The 25,079-nt window shown below is 38.7% G+C and overlaps 1 protein-coding gene across 2 annotated transcripts in view; it reads left to right on the top strand.

The window, feature by feature from the left end:
- Marchf8 (membrane associated ring-CH-type finger 8) overlaps positions 1-25,079 on the top strand; it is a 53,353-nt gene that overhangs the window by 1,160 nt on the left and 27,114 nt on the right. Inside the window, exon 2 of one of the 2 annotated variants that reach the window (XM_090346795.1) lies at positions 2,475-2,654. In XM_090346795.1, coding sequence (XP_090202921.1) covers positions 2,553-2,654 — 102 coding nt within the window. In that variant the 5' untranslated portion in view covers positions 2,475-2,552. Of the gene's footprint in view, positions 1-2,474; positions 2,655-25,079 lie in introns of those variants that run through there. The other variant, XM_090346796.1, reaches the window with a different exon arrangement.

Here is a 25,079-nt window from a genome sequence, read left to right as displayed (position 1 = left end):
GTGGTGAGGAGATGGCGTCACATGAGTGGAGCCCAAGAAAGAGGCAGGAGAAGAAGAGAGATGTTTCTAATACTGAGAGAAAAAGCATGCTCTTAAAATAAATCCTGAGGCCTCACTAATCCAGTAAGACCAACACTAATCTTAAAGATCTAGTCTACATCTCTTATGGGCACCACCACCGAAGCACTGTTAGGACAGGGACCAAGCTTTGAGCATATTAACCTTGAAGGAGCAAAGCATATCCAAACCATAGCAACAATCACTTTTAACCAGAGGAAAGAGTTGTTTTTTTAAATAAAACTTTCATTTTATTTGTGAATTAGCATATACTAGCCATACCAGAGGAAGTCATTGTGATAATTCTGTACAGTGGTACAGTGTAATTTAAACCAACTCTCTCTTTCCAGTATATTCCTATTCTCCCTCTCTCTCTACCCCGTGTCTCCACAGTACCACTTCTGTTTATCTACATACTGTCTGTGCCTGCATCACTAAATCTGAGCTTAATAGCTTTAACAGGTTTGGTCTATAATGCCTAGCCTAAACCTTTATCAGAAATGTTTGCAAACAACTGATCTAGAGAATTTCAACTTTTGGAAGGTCAAAGACACAGTGGGTGTGAACAGTTCTTAAACTCAGTTTTATGGCAGTGGTGGCCTGTCCCTTATCCCCTCCACACCTGGTGCTGGGAATATAACCTGCAATACCTAGCACCTACTAAACCACAAGCTCTACCTGGAGAGGTAGAGTAGAGGCTTGCTTTGGTTTGTTTCAGGGTTTTCTTAACATAGCTGAAGCTATCTTTGCCCCACAATTCTTTTCCCAAGGGCAGCCATTAAAAAAATCATTACTGTCTTATTCACAGGTTTCTTACATGTAGTTTTGCCAAGCGTGATATAAATAACTAAATAAATGTCAAATTTAAAAAAAACAAGAGCTGGGAGTTGGGCCTAGTGGTAGAGTGCTTGTCTAGCATGTACAAAAGATCCGGATTCTATTTCTCAGTACCACATGCATAGAAAAACCGAAAGTGGTGCTGTGGCTCAAGTGGTAGAGCACTAGTCTTCAGCACAGATAAGCCCAGGGACAGCTCTCAGGCCCCCAGTTCAAGCCCCACAACTGACAAAAGACAAAAATGTTTAAAATTCCCACCCACATGTGCATTTTATAGCTCAGTTGATGTGAAGCTCTGTCCTTGTTACTGACATCAGCTAATTTAGTTGTGTGGTTTGCTATGTATTTCTTGCCTTTAATTTTATAAAAATCTGCTTCTTGGTCGAGAGCATGGCCTAGTAGTAGAATGTTTTCCTAGCATACATGAAGCCATGGGTTCAATTCCTCAGTACCACATACACAGAAAAAGCTGGAAATGGTGCTGTGACTCAAGTGGTAGAGTGCTAGCATTGAGGAAAGCTTCTTAACAACCAAATAGTACCCCAAAGCAAAGTGAATGTAAGTGAATGTGCTAATTAATTGAAGTGGTAAAGTGAGAATGTTAGGTTTGAAAGTGGCCTATGCTTTATGGAAGGTTGGGCACTATGGGAAAGATGAATCCAGTATCTGCAGTACAGTGCTGATATAGTGCTGAGCTCTGAGCACCCTAAGCATTTTGGGCTTTTCCTCCACAAAGATCTCTTTGGAACCTTGTATCTGCAGGTATCCAGGACCTATTGTATATCAGGATTCACAGCACAAAAAAAATAGAATGCCAAATCATGAAAATATATTTAATTTCAAAAATATTGGGGCCGGGAGTTTGGCCTAGCATGCACGAAGAACTGGGTTTGATTCCTTGCTAACCACATACATAGAAAAAAGCCAGAAGTGGCGCTGAGGCTCAAGTGGTAGAACTCTAGCCTTGAGAAATCCAAGTCTCTCTCTCTCTATATGCATGTATATATAATAAAATGGATATACTGCTATGTTTTAAACTTAAATGATAAGAGGTTAATCCCTGATATCCATACACTTGATTCATAAGCCTTCTTTGGGTGCTTTTATTTTATTACATGAAAAAGAAGGTTAGAATTTTCCTTCGGAAATCTTTGTGTATGTGGTTGGGGGAGAGGGGGAAGGAGATCCTGTGTGTGTGCTTGTCTGAGGCTTGGACTCAGGTCTTAAGTGTTGTCTTTAAGCTTTTTTGTTCAAGGTTAGCACTGTACTACTTGAGCCACAGAGCCACTTTCGTTCTTTTGCTGGGTAATTGGAGATAAGAGTCACAGAGTTTCCTGCTCAGGCCTGCTTTAAACTGTGATCCTCAGATACTTATATCTCCTACCTGGAGTAGGTAGGATTACAGGGGCGAGCCACTGGCTTCCTAGCTCTTTTTTATCATTTTTAAAGACCAAGTACTTGTTATTAAAACTAATTTGAATGTCAGTATAAATGTAAAGTGCTAATTCTAATCTCAGGTAGAATTTGTATTTTAGGTATTAGTGTTTTAACTCCATTGTGTTTCTTTTTACTTCTCTCAGCTCGAAGTCCATGGCCCAAAATGACTCTTCCAGTGGAGACTCCCTTCGGTAAAGAGGGAGACCAGATTGGAGGCTGGGATGAGCATGCCACTGCACCAGGTCTCTCCCATTCCTCTCCAGGATACCACTTCCACTAGAGTCCACAGAAGCAAGACCAAAGAAAAGGACAGAGGAGAGCAGGTAATGAGAGAACATGTTTGTAGTTTCATTACAAAACTAGAATAATACTTGAGCTCTGAATTAAGATCAGGGTTTTACTGTTAATATACTCATAAGCACACAAGTAGGAAGAATCTGGTTTTTGGTAGGCTTCTGGGGTTTTAGATTGGGTATAAATTTACTCTGCTAATAAGTGGTAATAATTAATTTACTTTTCTTCATTGGTTAGCTCTTCAAGGTTGTTTCTTGTAAGTTACTAAGACAAAGTTCTTTGGATTCTCAGAATGTGATATAAAGTATACATTCACTTGATTAAAAGTTTAAGAATTTGGGGGCCGGGAGTGTGGCCTAGTGGTAGAGTGCTTGCCTAGCATGCTCGAAGACCCGGGTTCGATTCCTCGGTACCACATACATAGAAAAAAGCCGGAAATGGTGCTGAGGCTCAAGTGGTAGAGCTCTAGCCTTGAGAAAGTCCAAGGACAGTGCTCAGACCCTGAGCTCAAGCCCAGGACTAGCAAAAAAAAAAAAAAGTTTAAGAATTTTGTACTTGGTACAAAGGGTAGTTATTACTATAGTTAACTCCATATTGCTTGAAAGTTAAATATGTACTAGCTTAAATAAGGTCGGTAATTAAGGACTTTCAGGGCTAATCTCAGCTGAAAATCGTATTTGTGTAGGGAGGTGTGGCAGTGACCTGGAGTTAGTTAGAAAAGGGGACATGTAAAGTGACCCTGGTTGAGAACATTCTACATGCTGGATAACCAAAGGTTAAAGGTTAGAGCTGGAGGACTTGGGAAGAGATTAAAATGGAATAACTTGAGTATAAGGGTTCAGTTGAGTGATGTCAAGATAGGAAGTTAGAAAAGTTATTAGTAGGTTACCATAAGGGGTTTGGATTTATGTTTGCACAAAGCGAATTATCAGAATTTTGTTCTTAAACTTTCACTGTTTGAGAATGAATGAATTCAGTAAGTGGTAGGAAAACTTAGAGGATTAATTGCTTCTAAAACTTTCTGTAAAGGGTCAAATAATGAATACAGTATGGTGTTGCTTAACCATAAAGGTACATTTTGAGCAATAATACTGTTAAATGATTTTGTTATTGTGAAAACATCATAGAGTGCACTCACACAAGTAAGATGACTAAATGGTATGATGACTAGATGGTATGATCTTGCACACCCACCCTTGAATGAAACATCACCTGGTACATGACTGCTGTTCATACTTTGTTCCTCTGCAACTATAGGTGAAAGTACTCAGAGACAACATAAATACATGTAAATACAAATGCTGTTTACAAAATCAGATGGAGATTGGGTTTGACATTCAAGTCGGTCCTTCAGATTTCTAGCTGAAGGACTAAATGGTGGTGACTTGTGTAGGATGTGGGATAAATGGCATTTGAAGAAATAGTTCAGTTATTTAATCTGTTGACTTTGATGAGTACATATGAGGGGAGGGACAGGAAGGAATCCAGTAATTTTTTGCTTTTTATCCTCTATTCTACAACGTCTTTTACGATCATGGCCTGTAGTAATCCTAGCTACTCTGGAGGCTAACATCTGAGGATCACCATAAAAAGCCAGCCCAGAAGAAAACTCCAGAGACTCTTACCTCCAATAAATTACCAGAAATCTGGAAGTGGAGCTGTGGCTCAAGTGGTAGAGTGCTAGCTTTGAGCAAAAGAAACTCAAGAACAATGCCCAAGCCCTGTGTTGAAGACCTAGGACTAGCATGCGCATGCACACACACCCACACACTCACACACAAAAGCAAGTAAGAAAGACATTACAGTGTGTGTGTGTGTGTGTGAGTGAGTGTGTGAGAGAGTTGTGGGGCTTGAATGTGAGGCCTGACCATTGTCCCCAGGCTCTTTTGCTCAGTGCTAGCACTCTACCACTTTGAGCCCTGGCACCACTCACATGGGTGCTTTAAAACAAGGAAAGTTCTTTCATTACTCATTGATTGATTGATTGCCAAGGCTTGAACTCAGGGACTAGCCACTGTCCTTGAGCTTTCTCAAGGCTAGCACTCTTACCACTTGAGCCACAGCCCCACTTCCAGTTTTTTTTGTGCATGTGGTACTGAGGGATTGAACCCAGGGCTTTGTGCATGCTAGGCAAGCACTCTACCACTAGGCCACATTCCTGGCCCCATTGTTCCTATTTTATAGTTAATCTCTGTCTCAGACTGTAAAGAATCTTACTAAATCAAAATTTAATGAACTTTATTTGGCTGTTGATTAGATTGAGGCCTTGCCTACCAGACCTTTTACAACTGGAGCCAAGTCCTAAATCTCATTTGAATTTGAATAACTGTAGTTATTTTGTAAATTAAAAAAAATTTTTTTTATGGCACTGGGGTTTGAACTCAGCACAAATGATTTATTTTTTGGTGATACTGGGGTTTGAACTCAGGGACTCATGCTTGCTATTATGAAGAACTTTTTAAAACTAATTGGTCACATGATAGATTTGATAGGTAAACTCATGAGGTTAAGTGGAGACCATTCTCCTTTTGCTGATGTTATGGTAGTTTCTCCTGTACTTGAAAAAGGAAGCGGAGAAAGGGAAAGAGAGAGAGAGGGAGGGAGGGAGGGGGAGAGAGAGAGAGAGAGAGAGAGAGAGAGAGAGAGAGAGAGAGAGAGAGAGAAATTCTACAGAAGAAACTCTTCTTCAATCTTACTGTACCCAGGGTTCAAGCCCCATGATTGATAAAAATAAATAAATAAATAAAATTAGAGTAAATGATTTTTGAAGAATAATTTTAGTATTTTATAGATATTAATTCATTGCTTCTCAGGCAGGTTGGTATTCTAAAACCTGATTTGATGGTTATGTTGGCATCCTTTCAGAAGAAATTTAGATTTCTTAAAAAAAAAAAACAAAACAACTTGGGTTTCATTACGACACCAATTGTTTTGCTTTTGGTTTTGGTTGGTCTTGGGGCTTGAACCCTGGGCCTGGGCACTGTCCCTGAGCTCTTTAGCTCAAGACTTACTGCTCCGCCTCTTGAGCCACAGCGCCACTTCCAGTTTTATGGTGGTTAATTGGAGATCAGAGTCTTATGGACTTTGGTGCCAAGCTGACTTTGAACTTGGATCCTCAGATCTCAGCCTCCTGAGTAGCTAGGGTTACAGGCATGAGCCACTGCGCCTGGCCACTTTAATTTTAACTTTCTTGCACAATAGTAACAACTTTCCTCAAAACATTCTTCTGTACACCTAAATAGGGTTATTAATTATTTTTTCACCACTTTTTGTAGTAGTAGTTAGGATTAAAATCATGGCTTTTACAATGATAGCCAGGCCTTGGCCACTTCAGCTAAGTCCCTCGCCATTTTGCTTTTGACTTCTCAAATAGGATTTCAAATTAACTTTCTCCTGGCTCGTCTCAAAATCATAATCTCCTACCTCCACCTTCTAAGTATGCCCAGCCTTGCATTTATATTTGTGATGCTTCTTTCCCCTCCCTCCCCCAGTACGGGGGGCTGAACCCAGGGCTTTGCACATGCTAAGCTCTATCACTGAGGCTAAACCTCCAAGCCTTCATTTTGTAAGTCTTTGAGACAGAGTCACTCTTTGTTACTTAAGCTAGCTTCAAACTTGAGGTGCTTTGCCTTCTGTCTTGAGTACTCAGATCACAAGTATGCACCAACACTCTCTGCTTTACTTTGTATGTATTGAAAGTCTAAAAGACATTTATTTGGCTACCAACTCAGTGTTTGTAAATACATATTTTATTTGATAGGCTTTGTAAGTTATTTTCCATTTTTTAATTTAAATTTTATTGTAAAGGTGATATGCAGAGGGATTGTAGTTACATAAGTTGTATTTTCCATTTGGGGGTAATACAAATTTTACCCTCTTAATAGATTAGTAGATAGGGTTGTAGGATCCACTGTAAGCAATGCATCATTTCCATTTAGTTTAGGAAAGGACTTTAACACAGGGAAGCAGATGTTTGCAGTCATTGGCCTTCTCTGAGTTCATAGAAATAATTGCCTCCCTGTGCTGCAAGATTGCTCTGCTGAGGTCAGGATGTGACAATTCAGAAAAGTGTTATTGCTACATCTAATGAAAAACATTTCACTTGGTTTACTAAGATTATTTTTTTGGCAGTCCTGGGGCTTGAACTCATTGTCCCTGAGCTTTTTTTGCTCATGGCTAGCACTCTTTAGCACTCTTATCACTTGAGCCACAGTGCTGCTTCCATCCTTTTCTGTTCTTGTGGTACTTAGGAATCAAACCTAGGGCTTCATGCATGCTAGCCAAGCCACATTCTCATCCCTCTTTAGATTAAAAAAAAATCTTCCACTGCTATTCCTAAAAATGCTAAATTAGGAAGAGCTGTTGGTGCTGGAACCTTATCATTCTTGCCATGATCTGGACAACCAGAATGTGTGCTCTGACTTTAGCCATTTGTCTCTTTTCCGCATCTGAATTTTGAACATAGTGCATTGAATTAGTAGGACCTAGTCATGTCTGGAACTCTGTAAGATTGTCTAGGAAATGTTTTCTACCCTCTACCCCTTTATAAGGAGACTCTGAAAGAATGAATAATTAGTGTGGTGTTTCTGAAAGGAGATAACAAAAAAGTAATTCAGTAGTTAGCTTACAAATAAATAGAAAGCTATATGAAAAGTGAAAATGATATTTTTCTTTCATATTTAAGCAATACTATTTCATGATGGTTTCTTGCTTCAGATGCTAACAGGGATTTTACCATGAAATATCAGAAGGATGGTCATCTAAACACATTTATATTTGTTCCTAGGATACGTAAATGGGAACAGCTAATACTGAACTCATCTGGACCCAGCTCTGGAAAGTTGGCCTCACTGCTATTCAAGTGACAAAAGTATCATTTATTTATTTATTTATTGCCAGTCCTGGGCTTGAGCTCAGGGCCTGAGCACTCTCCTTGGACTTTCTCAGGGCTAGAGCTCTACCACTTGAGCCTCAGCACCAATTGTAGTTTTTTCCTATGTGTGTGGTACTGAGGAATTGAACCCAGATCTTCGTGCATGGTAGGCAAGCACTCTACCACGAGGCCAAACTCCCGGCCCAACAACAGTATCTTGAAGCATATCCATCACACTTTTGCCTCTTGGTCATTGTTTTCTTTTCTTTACCAGAAAAATGATCCCTGTTAAATAATGAGTACCTAGTATAAGTCAAAATACAGCATACTTTCAAGTGCCATTTGGCTAATTCCTAGTTTGTTGCTTAAACCTTCTCTGTATCTTTAGGACCTTGTTTTTTGTGGCCCTGTGAGGGTTGTTCCCTGTGGTGCTGACTCCCTGCTTTCTGTCTCTGTCCTCTCTATCTCTCTCTGTCTCTCTCTTTCCCCTTTCAGTCCTAGGCTTGAACCTCAGGGTAGACACTGTCCCTGAGTTTCTTTTGCTCAAGGCTAGCACTCTACCATTTGAGCCACAATACCACTTCTAGCTTTTTCTGTTTATGTGGTACTGAGGACTTGAACCCAGGGCTTCATACATGCTAGGCAAGCACTCTACTACCAAGTTACATTCCTAGCCCTGGCCCAGTACTTTCGGACAGGGTCTTACTATGTAGATCAGGCTAATCTTAAATTCGTGACCCCTCCTGTGTCAGCCTTGTTAGCATTGTAGGGGTGAACCATAATGCCTGGCCAAGCCACTACTTTCAGAAGAAGTTGTTTTGTGTTTTTTGGCTCCCTGAGATGTGAAATCATGTAGAAAAGTAGTCTTTAGCTTTCTTTTATTTATCATTCCTACTCTTTGCTTCCAGGATCAAAACCCCACTGTGTAGAATTTTACTCATCTACCATGAAGAATATTATGGGCATATTAGGGAAATGGATGGGCCTGAAAAAATTAACCTAAATTATAAATATATATGAAAACAAATACAGAGTTGTGTGCTATATACACAAATTGACTAAAGTATCAACAGGGCAAGGTTCCAGTGGAACCACTCAGTTGAACATAACTTAAAGTTAAAAAATATGAGCACTGTCCTTGGGCTTTCCTCAAGGCTAGCATTTTCCCATCCCCAACAGTGCTCAGGCCCTGAGTTCAGTCCCCAAGACTGGCAAAAAAGGAGGGGGCGGGAGTTTAGCCTAGTGGTAGAGTGCTTGCCTAGCATGCACAAAGACCTGGGTTCAATTCCTTGGTACCACATACATAGAAAAAGCTGGAAATGGTGTTGCTTAATGGCAAAGCTCGAACCTTGATAAAGCCCAAGGACTGTCAAAAAAAATATGAATGCCAGTAAGATGAAACATTTTTGTGGGGGTTTGAGAGCAGGAGAAAAGAAGGGTGAATAAATACAATGATAATATTTGATGTACATAGGTGAAAATGTACCCAGGTAACTTGAGATGGGTGGGGTTGGGAGAGATGGGGAGAATAATGGAAGGGGTGACATTGATAAAGATGTACTCATAAAGTGATGAGTTGAATTGAAACACCTTTGTACAACTACTTAAAGATTCTGAGACTTCTCACCTTGGGTTTAAGTTTATTTTGTAAGTCCATGTGTGTGTGTGCGTACGTGCACTAGTACTAGTAATAATGCCAATTCTGGGGCTTGAACTCAGGGTCTGGGTGCTGAGCCTGAACTTTTTTTTTTTCCTCAAGCCTAGCGCTCTACTACAACTCTACTTCTGGCTTTTTGATGGTTAATTTTAGGTAAGAGTTATGGGCTCTCCTGCCCTGGCTGGCTTGGAACTGTGATCTTTGGATCTCAATTTCCTGAGCAGTTTAGGATTACTGGCATGAGCCACCTGTGGCACCTGGCCAGGAATTGTGTTTTCAGTTGCAAGGGAATTGACTGCTTCAAATGTTTTTCATTTGGAAATGTGTAAGCATTGACAGATTGGGAGAAATGGAGATAGGAGAGTGTTCATCCGCTTTCTAGAAGACAGCCATTGAGATAAAAGGTTTATTTATAGCCTAAGACCAGGAAAATTTCCCTTTGTAGCAGTTTCCTGGCATTGATACCCAGAGCTCCCCTCCCCCAGCCTGGGATGATTTTCCTTGGTTTTCAAGAGCAGACTTTTTCTCCTAGATGTAAATATTAGCTTAGTGATCACACAGGCAAGCCCTGCTGTTTTTCCTGCAGCTAGATGCCCTATGTGGGACAGGTTTATGGAAGAAAAAAGTTATCCTTGTTCTTTCAGACATTTGTAGTTAATAATTTACCACTTCTACATTTTTTTTAAAAAAGTGTCTCAAGTAATTCTGGGTGATAGGTTAATATGCCAGAAAAGCAAACAGATCTAGAAACATTTGCTTCATTGACTGAACTTTCATTCCTTGCACACCCACGAGCATGCTTAGAATCTTTCTATTGTATATTTTTGTAGGGAATCATAAAGCAAAAGCAGCACTGGTTGATGGAATGGACTTGTCATGAATTATTCATGCACTCAGACCTTGGAAATCAGCTGGAGGAAGTAGTTAGTCCAGTTTGATCACTGGCGTGCTGTGCTGAAGGCTTTGGCCAGTGCTCTGGTGTCTGGGGGCATGGCATGTGCTTTCTCTGACTGCTAGCCAGCAGCTGCTGTACTAGCATATTCTGACCCCCAGGGTGAAGCACAGGCATCATGCTGCGGTAGGGAGCTGCCCTGAAGACACCCTCCTACATCCCTGATAGAAAATGAAGCTTCAGGTAGGAGAAGTGCTGAGTCAGCAGCGCCCAGATGTCTCGTGATTTGGGGATGTAGGCAGGCCTTCTGGAATGCATGAACAGACCTGAGGTGTCACAAGGCACCCAGCCAGATGAGCTTAGAGGGTACCTTGTCAAAGATGTATATTGTGTCTGACAAAACTGTTTCTTGAAATTGTGAACAGCAAGGTTAAGCCAATAGATATTTAAATGTAATGTAGCATTTTTTAATGACACCGCCCTCCTTTTGATATAAAATAAATTTTTCACTGATTAGTATTACCCACTTAATTTTAAATCATGGACTTAAGGCTTTGGAAAAGCTTGAAAAATATTACTTAGGTTGCAATTTTAATGAGCACAGCTACACGCTCTGTTACTGTTTTCTAGACTAAGTATTGTTTCCAGGAGCCTTCTCAGTGCTTTCAGCTGGCAGCTGGAGTGCTCCTTCTAGGAAGCTGGGTTAGCTTCTCTAGGCTAGAAATGTATAGACCGCAGAACAAAGGGCCTTTGTTCTGTTTGTTATTATTTACCATGCATGAGGCATGTGCCAGGCCATGATTCACTGGGCAGGGCTATTGTACCGTTGCCAGTCACTATTTCTGATTTTTGTGTCTATTAACTTTGAGGGAGAGAATTATGCAAGGCTCTCGAGCCGAAGGGGACAGGATTAGTGAACCAAAGCACTAAATAATCTGGGCCAAATTGTAAGTACTATTTTCTCTTCCTATGTGGTACTGGGGATAGAACCTGAGACCTTGTGCTTGCAGATACTCTACTCTGTGAGTCATGCCCCCCAGTTCCTTTGTTTCTAGTGTTTTTTCTTAATAAGAGTCTTGCCAACTGTTAATCCAGATAGACTTCAAACCATGATCCTTTTGCTTCTGCCTCCTGAGTGCTGAGATGAAAAGAGTATACCACCTTGCTTTCCCTGGGTATACTATTTTCATCAGTAAATATAATTTGCATTTGTAAGTCTTAATAAACATTACTTGAACGCACACCTTCTGAACTTTAATCCAATTAAGAGATTAGGTTATATTTTTACTTTTTAAATTGTGTGTGTGTGAGTATGTGTGACAGTTTTGCTTCTATTCCAGCTGTCCTCAAACTCACTGTATAACTTAAGTTGGCCTTGAACTCATGAACCTCCTGCCTCAGCTTGTAAAATGCCGAAGTTCTGACATTCTAGGCATGAGCTACTATGTCCAGCTCCATTATACTTGATTTTTTAAGCTTTAAGAATAGCAATCTTTTTCACACTCAATTAAAAATTTTATTGTTATTATAAAGATGATATACAGAGGAGGTAATCAGGGAATGAATACATTTCTTTTTGGACACTGTTACCCCTTCTCTTGCTTTCTCCCAGTTGATTTCTTCCCCTTCCCACCCACAAGTTGTATATTCATTTTCAGCATAGTGTCTAGTGAGCACCAGTGCTGCATTTGTTCCTTACTATTCTCCGGCCCTAGAACAGTACATTGGCTTATAGTAGTTAATAAATAGTACATTCTGGGTTGAAGATCTTTAACAGCCTTTAGACAAAGGCTGCTTGTGCATGTAACACTGTAGGAAAGCATATTACAGCTTCTATTAAAACATTGTTAGCACATGAATTGTAATTGGTATTGGTGTAGATTATTTAACTTTCAAGTTTTTGTGTATATTTGATACATTATTTTTAAAGAACACATCTGTTTATTTTACTATATAATTAACACTTAGCAGTGACTATACTTTTTGTTTTTAGTAAAACATTTTAATATTCAAAAAACAAAAATGCTTATTGGAAAGTACATTTGTAAAAGATTGTATATTCTTTCATATGTATTAGGAAGGTCTTTGTGAGAGACCTCTGTGTATCTATTTATTTATAATTGAGGGAGTGTTAAACTGCAGTAGGTATGGCACTTAGTGACACTAAGTGTTCCCCATTAGACACATCACACTGACAGCCACAGAGGAACTAAAGATATCATCTCTGTTCATCCCCTCTCTCTTTATAAGCCCAAAGGAGAAAGCTAAACTTTCAAAGGAGAAAGCTAAACTCCAGACTTGATGCATAGCCCAGAACAGCGTTAGGATCTTGTGTTGGTGGTCTCAGATACTGTCATGCTTATTGTCGAAGATAAAACAAGAACTGAAGCAGACAGCTATATTACAAATTTAGATTGTATTGCTTTGCTTAAGATGATTACTTACACATATTGCCTTAAATTCATTACCATAGCCCATTAATTGAAATTGCGTTTTGTAGATTTCCCCCTTTTTGTGATGTGATCGTTTTTCCAGACATTAAATTTGCAAAAATTTAAAAATCATAGTCACTGAGTGTGTCCTAAACTTTATTTCAAGTTTAAACTTCTTGCAAAGTGATATTATTGTACTATATTTATTTCTTAAGACTACTTGGATTTTCTTCCTATTTTTTGAGATGTAAATTATGTTCTCTTTGCTAATGTCTAGTGAATTGCCATAACAAACACCATAGGCTTTGTGGTCTTTAACAACACAAATTTATTATCTTAAAATTCTGGGTAGTGGAAAGTTGAAGATTAAGTCCCACAGGGTTGTTTGTTAAGAACTCTCTTTCTGCCTCACACATGGTTGTTTCCCTTGAGTCCTAAATGACTTTTGCTCTGTGTGTATTCTTGCTGTCTGTTTTTCTTCATTTGAGAACTCTAGTCCTATTGAACATATTGGACTATGACCTTACTTAATGTAAGTAGCTTCTTAAAGCTGTATCTCTAGATACAGGTAGATACAGAGTCACATGACATTTAGGGCTTCAACATATAAATGTCTGCTGAGTAAATACAATGACATTTTTTAACTCAGTTTCTGAGATGTTAATAAGTTTTCATAATAATAAAATTGCAAAATTTGAAATTAAAGCATTAATCCTCATCTGTAAATTGAATAATTTTTGTGTCTGCCTTCCCCATGTTAGAATTTGTTTTACAGTTTGAGAGACTGGGCCAGGCACAGGTTTGTAATCCTAAATACTCAGAAGGCTGAGATCTGAGGATCGTGGTTCAAAGCCAATCCAGGAAGGAAAGTCCATGAGACACTTAACTCCAACTAACCATTAAAAAAAAATCCAGAAATGGAGCTGTGGCTCAAGTGGTAGAGGGCTAATCTTGAATAAATAAGCTCAAGTACCCTGGCCTTGAGTTCAAGTTCCAGGACTGGCACAAAACAAAAACAAAAATTTGAGGAACTATAGTACGCTTTCCCATTCCATCTTCTCCCTTCCCATTCCTCAAGTTGATATTTAAGTAAGTAGTAATCTGTCTGGCCTCCCAGAATCAGTGGTTACAGACAGGATTGGTTCCCTTAGAGCTGAGACAGGGCAGTGCGGGTTTGACTTTTGACAACTGTGTTTGAACACCAGTCCTACTCTTTACTTCCGAACCTCTGGTTATTGCTGAGTTGAGGGATCTTAGGAAGTCATGAATTTCTCTGAGTCTGGGTATGTTTTTTTTTTGTTTTGTTTTCATTTTAACTTTTTATAATATCTTTTTAAAAAAATCTTCAGTTATAGACTTGTGAGCATATCTGACTTTTGTGATGAGGACGATGGTTTTAATATATATATTTTATTAAAGAATGTATTAACATTGATTTTTACATCATATTTCAAATGACATGTTTAACAAGTATTCAAGAAGGGAATCTCTGTATGCAATCACTGGCACTTAGATTTTAGAACATAATTAAAATTAGGCTGAGGGTTTGTATATCATAGATACATATTAATCTATGTAATAAAACATTATGTTTGTAGAGTCATAAAATTTTATATCTATGTAGTTGTGTTTATATTTCCAATACCATGTCCATAGGATTGGGTATGCAAATATTGAGTCCTCGCTCTTTTACTCTTTGGATCTAATAGCCACATATTAAGGATACCATGCACCTTTTGTTCCTTTGGTGTTGTCTCACACAACATGATTCACTCTAGACTCATCCACTTCCCTGCAGATGCCATTATTTTATCTTGTCTGTTGGCTATGTAGAATTCCATTGTGTATATATATATATATATATATATATATATATACATTTATTTGTATTCATTTATCTGCAGTAGGGCATCTGGATTGTTTCCATAGCCTGGCTATTGTGAATAGTGCAGAGATGAACATAGCTGAGCAGGTGTCCTTATCATATCCTGGGTTATGATGTTCAGGATAGATGCCCAGGAGTGGTATGGTGGGATCATAGGGAAGGTCTGTTTTCAGTTCTTTAAGAAACCTCCACACTATACTTTCCAAAGTGTCTGAACTTGCTTACAATCCCACCAACAGTACAGTAGAGTTCCTTTTTCTCCACAACCCCACCAGCATCTCTCATTGAGTTCAAAATCTTGGGCATTCTAATTGAGATAAGGTGATATCTTAGCGTTGTTTTTATTTGCATTTCCTTTATGACCATGGATGATGAGCATTTTCTCTTACGCTTTTCTGCCATTTTTAACCTATTCTTTTGATAAGACTCTCTTTAGTTCCTTTGCCCATTTAGTGATTGGTTTGTTGGGTTTGGAGGGAGGATCAGTTTCTTGAGTTCCCTATAGATACTGGGTATTAAGCATTTGTCTGATGTGTTATTGGTAAATATCTTTTCCCAGTTGGTTGACTGTCTTTCTACTTTAGTAGCTATGCTTTTATCTGTGCAGAAATTTTTTATTTTTATGTAGTCCCCATTTATCAAGTCTCTCTCCAATCTGTTGTGACCCTAGGATTCTGTTCAGGAAATTTTTGCCTGTGCCTATGAGTTCCAGTGTCTCTCCAACTCTATTGTGTAGCAGTTTCAAGGTTTCCAGTCTGATATTGAGGTCTTTGATCCATTTTGAGTTAATCCTTGTGCATGGTGAAAGGCTAGGGTCAATTTTTAGTTTTCTGCATGTGGCTGCCCATTTTTGCCAGCACCAATTATTGAATAGGTTGTGTTTGTTGCACTGTATATCTTTGGCTCCTTTGTCAAATACAAGTTGACAAGGTATGTGGTTTTATTTCTGGATCTTCTATTCTGTTCCATTGATCTTCTGGTCTATTTTTGTGCCAATACCAAGCAGTTTTTGTTATTATGGCTCTATAATAGAGTTTGAAGTCTGGTATTGTAATACCACCTGCGTTGCTCTTTTTGCCTAGCATGTTTTGGCTATTCTAGGTCTTTTCTTATTCCATATGAACCTTTGGATTATACCTTCTATTTCAGTAAAGAATGTCTTTGGGATTTTGATGGGGATTACATTGAATTTGTATATCAATTTTGGCAATGTGCCCATTTTAACTATATTGGTTCTCCCCAACTGTGAGCATAGGATGTCTTTCCATTTCCTGGTATCCTCTTTAATTTCTTTCATTAGGCTTTTATAGTTTTCATTAAATAATTCCTTTACATCTTTGGTTAAGTTAATTCCTAAGTATTTTATCCTTTTGGGGACTATTGCAAATAGGATCATTTTCTTGATTTGGCCTTCTGTTTGTGTATTGTTGGTGTACAAGAAGGCTACTGACTTTTGCAAGTTAATTTTGTATCCTGCCACTTTGCTAAAATGGTTCATTAATTCTAGGAGTTTGGGAGTGGAGCTTATTGGGTCACTCAGGTAGAAGATCATGTCATCTGTGAATAGGGATAGTTTAGTTTCTTCTTTCCCTATGTGGATCCCTTATAAAATTATGTCTTTCTCCTGCCTTATTGCTCTGGCTAAGGGTTCCAGCACTACATTGAAGAGAAGTAGAGAGAGTGGGCATCCCTGTGTAGTTCCTGATTTTAAGGTAAATGGTTCCAGTCTTTCTCCATTTAGTATAATGCTGGTTGTAGGTTTATTATATGTGGCTTTAATTATTTTAAGGTATATACCTCTTATTCCTATTTTTTCTAGTGTTTTCAACATGAATAGATGTTGTATTTTGTCAAATGCCTTCTCCACATCCAGAGAAATTATCATATGATTCTTATCCTTAGCTCTGTTGGTATGATGTATTACATTAATTGATTTGCGATTGTTAAACCAGCCTTGCATCTGTGGGATGATGAAACCTACTTGATTGTAGTGTATAATTTTTAAATTTGTTTCTGGATTCTGTTGGCTAGTATTTTATTGAGTTTTGCATCTATGTTCATTAGAGAGATACGTCTATAGTTCTCTTTTTTTTGTTGGGTCTTTCCCTGGTTTGAGGATGAGTGTTATATTAGCTTCATAAAATGAGTTTGGTATGGCTCCTTCTGCTTCTATTTCTCGGAAGAGTTTCAAGAGTATTTCTTCATCTTTAAAAGTCTTGTAGAATTCCACAGTGAAACTGTCTGGGCCTGGGCTCTTTTTGCTTGGCATTTCCCTGATTGCTTCCGTTCTTTCATTGTATGAAATTGTTTTGTTCAATTTGCTTACCTCTTCATTGTTCAGTGTGGGTAGCCTATATTTATTTAAGAAATCATCCATTTCTACTAGATTTTTCCTGTTTCTTTGAATATAGGGCCTGGTTGTATTTATTCTTAATGGACTGAATTTCTTGAATGGTTGTGATTGCTCCCGTAGGGTATCTAATAATGTTTATTTGAGTCTCCCCTCTCCTTTTTTTGATTAATCTTGCCAGGGGTCTGTCAATTTTGTTGACTCTTTCAAAGAACCAACTTTTGGATAATTTTATGTATAGTAGATCTTATTTCAATCTCTGATATTTCTGATTTTATTTTTGTTATTTCTGTCCTTCTAGTTGTTTTAGAATTAACTTTTTCTTGCTCCTCTAGGTGCTTCAATTTCTTCTTTAGGTTATTTACATGCTCTTCTTCTGTCTTTTTAATATGGACTCCTAGTACAATAAATTTGCCTCTTAGAACTGCCTTTGCTGTGTCCCATAAGTTCCTTTGTGATATATCTTGATTGTTATTACCTTCAAGAAAGTTTTGAATTTCCCCTTTGATTTGTTCTGTAACCCAGGAGATATTCAGAAGTGTGTTGTTCAGCTTCCAAGTATTTGAATGTTTTTTACCTTTTACTATGTTATTCAGAACTAGTCTGATTCCACTGTGATCAGATAGAGTGCTTGGGTTATCAGTCCTCTTGTGTCTGCTTAAGTTTTCTGTGTGAACTATTATATGATCTATTTTGGAGTATGCTCTGTGTGCTGCTGAGAAAAATGTATAAAGTTTTGCTGTTGGGTGGAAGACTCTGTGTATATCTGTTAAGCCTAGCTGGGCAATGGTGTCATTTAAGCCGGTGGTGTCTTTGCTTATCTTTTGTTGAGTTGACCTGTCATTTGGTGAGCGTTGAATATTGAAGTCTCCCACTATGATTGTGTTTGAGTCTATCTTGTTCTGGGTGTTTTCATTCTGAAAGAATCTAAGTAAAATATAATGGTGGCTGTTAAAAAATAGGTTGGTGATTCCTCAACAGCCAATTAGAACAGTCTACCTTATGACTTATATAGTGCATCCATGGTGCATTCCTCAGAGAATTGAAAGCTGATGTTGATGCAAAAACATATATCTGAGTGTTCACAAGCAGTGCTGTTCATAGCCAGAACCCAAATACCCACCAGCAGACGAATAGATAAGCAAAATGTACCAAATCCATGTTAGAATATTCAGCCATAAACATGAATTATTAAGATGTTGATGAACTTTGAAAACATTATGCTAAATGAAGGCATCTAGTTACAAAAGTCTATATATTGTATGACTCTATTATATAAAATGTCCCAAACAGACAAATCCATAGAGCACATTAGTGACTACCTGGGGCTGAAGAGATGGGCTTTGGGATTCTTCTTAGGATTATAGAAATGTTCTGGAACTAGGTAATGGTATGTATGTGTAGATTGTCTGCTTTAAAATAGTTGCAATGTAATTTTATGTTTATATATAAGCTCATAGAAAAAAATTTAAAATTTTAGCAACAGGTGAAAGCATTTTCACAAGCATATCCTAAGAATTTTTGCTCACATAATATGAGACCATCAGGCAGATGTTCTGCTAGTACATATGAAAAATTTAAATCAATACCCAATTTCAGTGGAGTTAAGAGAATGTTGGGAGATCAGTTACAAATGAAGGTAAAACTTTTTTCCGTATATATGAAATCAACTACAGTCATTCTGATAGGACATCATTTTTGTATCAGGTCCTGAAGTTGAGAAGTTGCAAAAAATTTCCCAATGAAACAGTCTTCCCCGTACGCTTCTCTCATGATAAAAAACAATCTCATAGAAAACTTACTCTTTTTTTCATATATTTTTATTGTAATTAATAGAAGGGTTACATTATATTTGCCAGATAGAAGGTGTATTAATTCACATACATTGATACCCTTTCTCATGTCTTGGTCCCCATTTCTCCCCCCCCCACTCCTCATCTTGTTTTCCCCCTTCCCTATCCAATTTCAAATAACCAAATACAAATATATCCAATATATCAGATAACAAAGTGAGATGTGGTATTTGTATACAATGGAATTCTATGCTGCTGTCAGAAAGAATGGCATCACCCCATTTGTTAGAAAATGGAAAGACTTAGAAAAAATCATATTAAGTGAAGTAAGCCAGTCTCAAAGGAACATAGGCTCAATGGTTTCCCTCATTTGTCCTAATCAGTAGAAACCTTGGGCTCTCCTAGCAGAGATTTGCAGTAGAGCAAAACCTAGATACATAAAGCCATATAGCATGACGCTAAATGAAAGAAAACTTACTCTTGATCACAGCTTATTCTGTTTGGCCTCATCATTTACAAAGGCATAGTAAGAGTAGTCCAGAAGTTTGCTTTGCTGCAAGTTTTCTGAAGTAATCTCAAGACGGACTTTTTAAAGCCTCTTACTTGTGGTTGCTAAGGCTAGGAAGTCAAGCTATTAACTTGTTACTAGATCTCTCATGTAGCACCTGTAAACTCTTCCTCCCTCCCTTCCTTTCTTCCTTCCTTCCTTTCTTCCTTCCTTCCTTTCTTCCTTCCTTCCTTCCTCCCTCCCTCCCTCCCTCCCTCCCTCCTCCCCTCCCTCCTTCCTTCCTTCTTTCCTTTATTTCCTTTGTTGTTGTTGCCAGTCCTGAGGCTTGAACTCAGGGCCTAGGTACTGTCCTTGGATGCTTTTTGGCTAGCGTTCTGCCACTTGAACCACAGCACCATTTCTGGCTTTTTCCTGTGTATATGGTACTGAGGAATCAAACCCAGGGCTTCATGCATGCTAGGCCACACTCCTCACTTTCAATATTTCATTTCTTAAGATCTATAAAATATGGTTAAGATTCTTGGGCCTTCTTAAAAGTGGTTTCCTTAACTGTAAGACTAGGAACCTTGTCAGCCAGTTTTTTTTTTTAAAGAAGGCTTTATAAGCACAGCTCTGTGAAGTTAGCCTTAGTTCCTTAAGCCATATCTGATCTAATGGATACCCCCCGCCCCCAATTTCAGTATCATTGTAAAAGCAGCACTTGCAATCATGTTTTTGTTTGTTTATTTATTTGCTAGTCCTGGGGCTTGAACTCAGGGTCTGGGCACTGTTCTTGGATACATTTTGCTCAAGGCTCTGCCACTTGAGCTACAGCGCAGCTTCTGGCTTTTTTGTGTATATGGTACTGAGGGCTTTCTTTGTGCATGCTAGGCACATACTCTATCACTAGGCAACACTATCATTAGGCTGTACTCCCTGCCCACAATTATGTTATTTTAAAGACATACCAACATACATGGTGCAAGACTTAACTCCAAGTTATATAGTTAAACAGAATAATGATTCAGTTGATTTTGCTCAAGTAAGCAAAAGGCTTGAATAGAGATTTCTTTCCAAAGAAGATACGCAAATGATCAAGAAACATATGAAAGATTCTCAATATTACTAATCCCTGGTGAAATAAAAATCCAAACCATGATGAGATCCCCTGCCAGGATATCTATAATGTATTCCAAAAGTACTGGTAAGGATATAAATAAATAAGAATTATGTGTACAGTTATAGGAATCAAAGATGGTACAGTCCAGCCACTATAGAAAACAGTATGGCCAGTACCAAAATAAGCATGGAATTATTAGCATATGATTCAGAATTCCACTTCTGGATGTATTTGGAAGGTGGACCTCAAGTTCCTAACAACATCATTTACAGTAGTCAAAGAATGGAAGCCATGAAAGGACCCATCAAAGGATGAATGGATAGATAAAATGTGGCATCTGAATAGTGTAATACTAGTCTTCAAAAGGAAAAAATTGTCATATGGATGAACCATGAGGCTCCTATGCCAAATGAAATAGCCCAGTCATGAAAAGACAAATACATATTGTAGCTCTTATATGAAATAGTTAAAGTAGTCAAATGCCATTTTTGTATCTCAAGTGTATTTTCTAGTTTTTATTCTGAATTCTTTAACTTACTTATTGAATATTGTATTTTCTACAAGTGGGTTACTTTGCCAATTTATTTCTGGTATGTGTGTATGTGTGTGTGTGTGTGTGTGTGTGTGTGTGTGTGTGTGTGTGTGTGTGCGTGCATGTGTGTGTGCGCATGCGCGTGCGCGTGTGTGTATGTGCATGCGTGTGTGCATGCGGATGTGCATGCACATGCAGCCATGCATATCCTGAGTCACAGCCCCAGTTCCAGGTTTTTAGAAGTTAAGTGGACATAAGGGTCTCATATACTTTCCTGCTCAGGCTGGCTTCAAAGTGTGATCCTCAGGTCCTAGCCTCTTGACTATCTGGGATCATAGGCATGAGCCACCAGTGCTGCCTGGCTCTGTTGTTAATACAATAATAACATGACTCTAAGATTTAACTCTGCTTTAAATTTTTTTATAAAGCATACCTTGAATTATTTTAATTCTTTTCAGCTTATTAAAGTTTGTTTTGCATTCTACATTGATTTCTGTCCACATAGTGTTCTCTGAGTACCTGAAAAGTGTTCTGTAGATGCCTTTTCTCGTGTTGATCTACATAGTTGGTCTGATCCTTGCTGTAGGTGGAATTCTGAAGTCTGGATGTTACCTGTATTCATGTAGTTCTGTCAGTTTTTGCTTCCTCAGATCAGGTGAATATTTGTTTACAATTGTTAAGCCTCTATGATGAATCTACCACTGGATAATAAACCCTTCCATGTAATAATAAACCTTTTCTGTTTTGCTGATACTGAGATTTGAACTCAGGCCTGGCGCGCTCACAGAGCTGGCTGGATTGTTCATGGGTAGCATGCTACCGTTTGAGCCACACCTCCAGTCCAGTGTTTTACAGGTTAATTGGAGATGGAATATCACCGACTTTTCTTCCTTGACTGGCATTTGACCATGATTTTCCAAGACTAAGCCTCCTTAATATCTAGAATTACAGGGGCAAGCCACCAGTGCCTGGCATTTTTACAATTATTGCTTTTATTATATATAATATAGTATGATATATATTATATTCGTAGGTCCAGGAGTTTGGCCTAATGGTAGAGTGCTTGCCTAGCATGCACAAAGACCCAGGTTTGATTCCTCAGTACACATACATAGAAAAAGCCGAAAGTGGTGCTGTGGCTCAACTGGTAAGAGTGCTAGGCTTGAGAAAGCCCAAGGACAGTGCTCAAGCCCTGAGTCCAAACCCCAGGACTGGCAAGACAAAAACAAAAGTACTTTAATTGAATCTAAACTGGGTCTCCTGTGCTTAGAAATACAATTCTGTGTTAATCTACAACAACTTATCCTTTAGTTGCACTGCCAGTCCATTTGTATTGAGTACTAGCTATTATCTTTGTGGCTGGGTTTGTCTTCCGTGTTAACTTTGTTTTCTGTGCCTTAGACACTGTTTGTTACTTTATTACTGTGCTCCTCCTTTATTGTTTTTCTCTTTTCACTAAGAGCTTATTTTTTATTGTAATTTTTTGTCAGTTGTGGGATTTGAATTCAGGACCTGTCCCTGAGCTCTTTCAGTCAAGATTAGTGCTTTACCACTTGGAGCTACAATGCATCACTTCTGGTTTTCTGCTGGTTAATTAACTTTCTTGCCTATTCTGGCTTTGAACTATGATCCTCGGATCTCAGCCTCCTGAGTAGCTAGGATTACAGTTGTGAGCCACCTGTGCCCGGTGCCTTTATTGATTTTATTGCCTTTTAAGTTTTAAGAAGTTCTTCTCTTTTTTCTGGATAGTACTAGACTTGGAACATAAGGCCTCACACTTGTTAGGCAGGCATTCTACCACTCCAGCCCATTTTAGAGATAGGATCTTGCTTCCTGCCCAGGTGCATGCTGGAACAGAGCTATGCAAAGTTCAAGCTGTCCCCTATAGGTGAGATGACAGCTAAGGGACCATGCCCAGGTCCTGAATTCAAGCACCAGGACCAAATAGAAAACACAAACACAAACAAACAGAAAACCCTCCTTTTAGAAAGTTTTTCTTTAACAGTTTTATTAGGTGGGAAGGGACTCTGTCTTCCTTACATCATTTTTCCTCATCGCAGCCAGGGTGCTGCATAGCTCCTTTAGCCTTCTCCTGGCATGGATGTACGTATGTTCTAACCTTTCTTGATGAGCTCCTTGGAGACACCAGGTAGCTCTGTGGTGTGGTGTTCCCAGAAGCAAAACCCACCGCCCTTTCAGGTCCAGTCCTTGAACTGGAGTAAAGTGCATGTGATGGCACTTGTGCCTTGGCTTGTTCAGAGAGGTTTATACCTCACCAAGAGCGGATCCATGACTTCTGATCCTCAGAGGCTGCTAAAGCAGAATAAAGCTCCACTGCTCTTGATGGCACCTTTAGGTTTCAACTTCCATGTGTTATTTTTTAAATAATGGATCATATCACTTCCTTCACGGAGACCCCATGAAACTCTTTTCTTTTAGCCTACTTCTCTACCTTGGCTAAATCAGGACCACTGTATTAGTTGGAGTGCCACCATAAAATATAGTGGCTCCCGCATTTTGGAGCAGCATGGGGGTGCATGTTTCAGTGGTCTTGCCACTGGGTGAGGGAGCTATGACCTGTCAGCACATTGGAACTACTTATTCTCATTCTACAATGCTGGGATAGAGTTTCTTCTTTTTTAAAAAAATTTAACTTAATTTTATTTTATTGTCAGGGTAATAGAGTTTCTTCTTGCCTAGTAAGTACGGAGCAGAGGAAGAGAGCCCTAGATTTCTCAGATGCCTTTGCTTGGAGTTAGGAAGATGAGCAAGGAAAGGCTGGAGGTCGGCCCCTAACTGGGAATACTGGGCTCTTCCATTGGAAGCTGTGAGGAGAAAGCTGTTTTCTCTTGGCTGTATCTTCTAGTAGAGCCTTTGTTCAGCTTAAGGATGGAGGAGGGGTGTGGAGGAACTGAGTGCCAATTTCTCATTGTCCTTTACAGATTTTCTTCTGTAGGAAGGTTTTTGATATATTAGTAACTATGTATACCTTGTTTTAATCTTTTATTTGTACATGTCCCAGTTTTTTTTCTCCTGTCCTCTGGTCTTCCAATGCCCCTTCTTAATTTCTTTTCCCTGCCATTGCACTTTTTAGAGTTCTTTGCCTATGGTATTCGTGAGCATATCTCTGTAATGTTGTTACTTATTCACTCATCATGGGTTACAGGGTTTTTTTTCCCTTTTTTTGTGCCATTCTTGAACTCTGAGTCTGTCAGTTTTCCTCTGCTTTTTCATTCATGGCTGGTGCTCTACCACTTGAGTCATACCTCCACTTTTGGCTTTTTTTTTTTTTAGTTAAGTGAAGATTAGAGTCTCATGGCTTTGTCTCCCCTGGGCTGGTTCCAAACCACAGCTCTGCTTTTGGCCTGCTGAGTAGCCAAGATTATAGGTGTAAGCCACTGGCATCTAGCTTCATTGAGGTTTTTATTTTACTGTCTGTGGTTTTATGCCCTTTATTTCATTATCTTTAATTTGTTGATCATTTTGGAATATGGTTATAACAACATTTTGATGTCTTTTTTTTTTGCTAACCTATACATACGTGTCAGTTTCAGGGACTATTCTGTTCATTGTGGATTGTGTACTTGATTGTCTATCTAGTGTAAGGCATTTCTGCTGCTTAGGGAATATCTCAAAGGAAAGCTCTTATGTGATTGAATAGTTGAACGAGAGACTTCATTTTTGACAGAATATAATTTTTGCTTGAAATAACAAGTAGCAGTCAAAGTATAGTTAATTGTGGGTAGACTTTTTCCCAAATACTTAAAGAAAAGCAAGTAACCATTTTGGTTGCTGATGATAAAATTCAAGGCTTTTAACAAAATTATATTCATCAAAGTGTGCTTGAGTACTTTTCAATACTAAGACATTTTTGCTTATATTGTATATGAGTTATTATTACATAATGAAATAAATTGACATTTAAGAGATTTGCATCATTAAAAGTGGTCAGTAATTTCTAAAGTACAATGTCATAAAAGCATGGCCCAAGTACAATGTTACAAATAACAACCGCGCACTTGTTCATGCTTGGAATCCTACCTCTTTAGGAGCCAAGTTCTGTAGGATTGTGCTTAGGCAGAAAATCCTCAAAACTTCAGCTCAATAAAGGCAGGCTGGACATACCAGTACATATCTGTCATTTCAGCACCTATTAGGGAAGCCTAAAGTAGGTGGATTCTAACAGGTCTCAGGTGCACACCTGGGCCAGAAGCAGTGCTGTAGACCTGGCTCAATGATGTGTCATGAGCAAGAATGATGCCCTGAGTTCAAAACCCCAGTGCCACCACCAACGAATAAAGTAATCTGAGGCCAGGAGTTTGTCCTAGTTGGTAGAGTGCTCACCTAGCACGCATGAAGACCCAGGTTTGGTTCCTTAGTAGCACATACACAGAAAAAGTCGGAAGTGGTGCTGTGGCTCCGATTGTGGAGCT

The sequence above is a fragment of the Megascapheus bottae genome, chromosome 15, assembly GCF_031878675.1.
Source record: "Megascapheus bottae isolate mThoBot1 chromosome 15, mThoBot2.hap1, whole genome shotgun sequence".
Classification (NCBI taxonomy): Eukaryota; Metazoa; Chordata; class Mammalia; order Rodentia; family Geomyidae; genus Megascapheus; species Megascapheus bottae.
The sequence above is the reverse complement of the archived record's forward strand: the minus strand, read 5'-3'. Positions and strand labels throughout refer to the sequence as shown.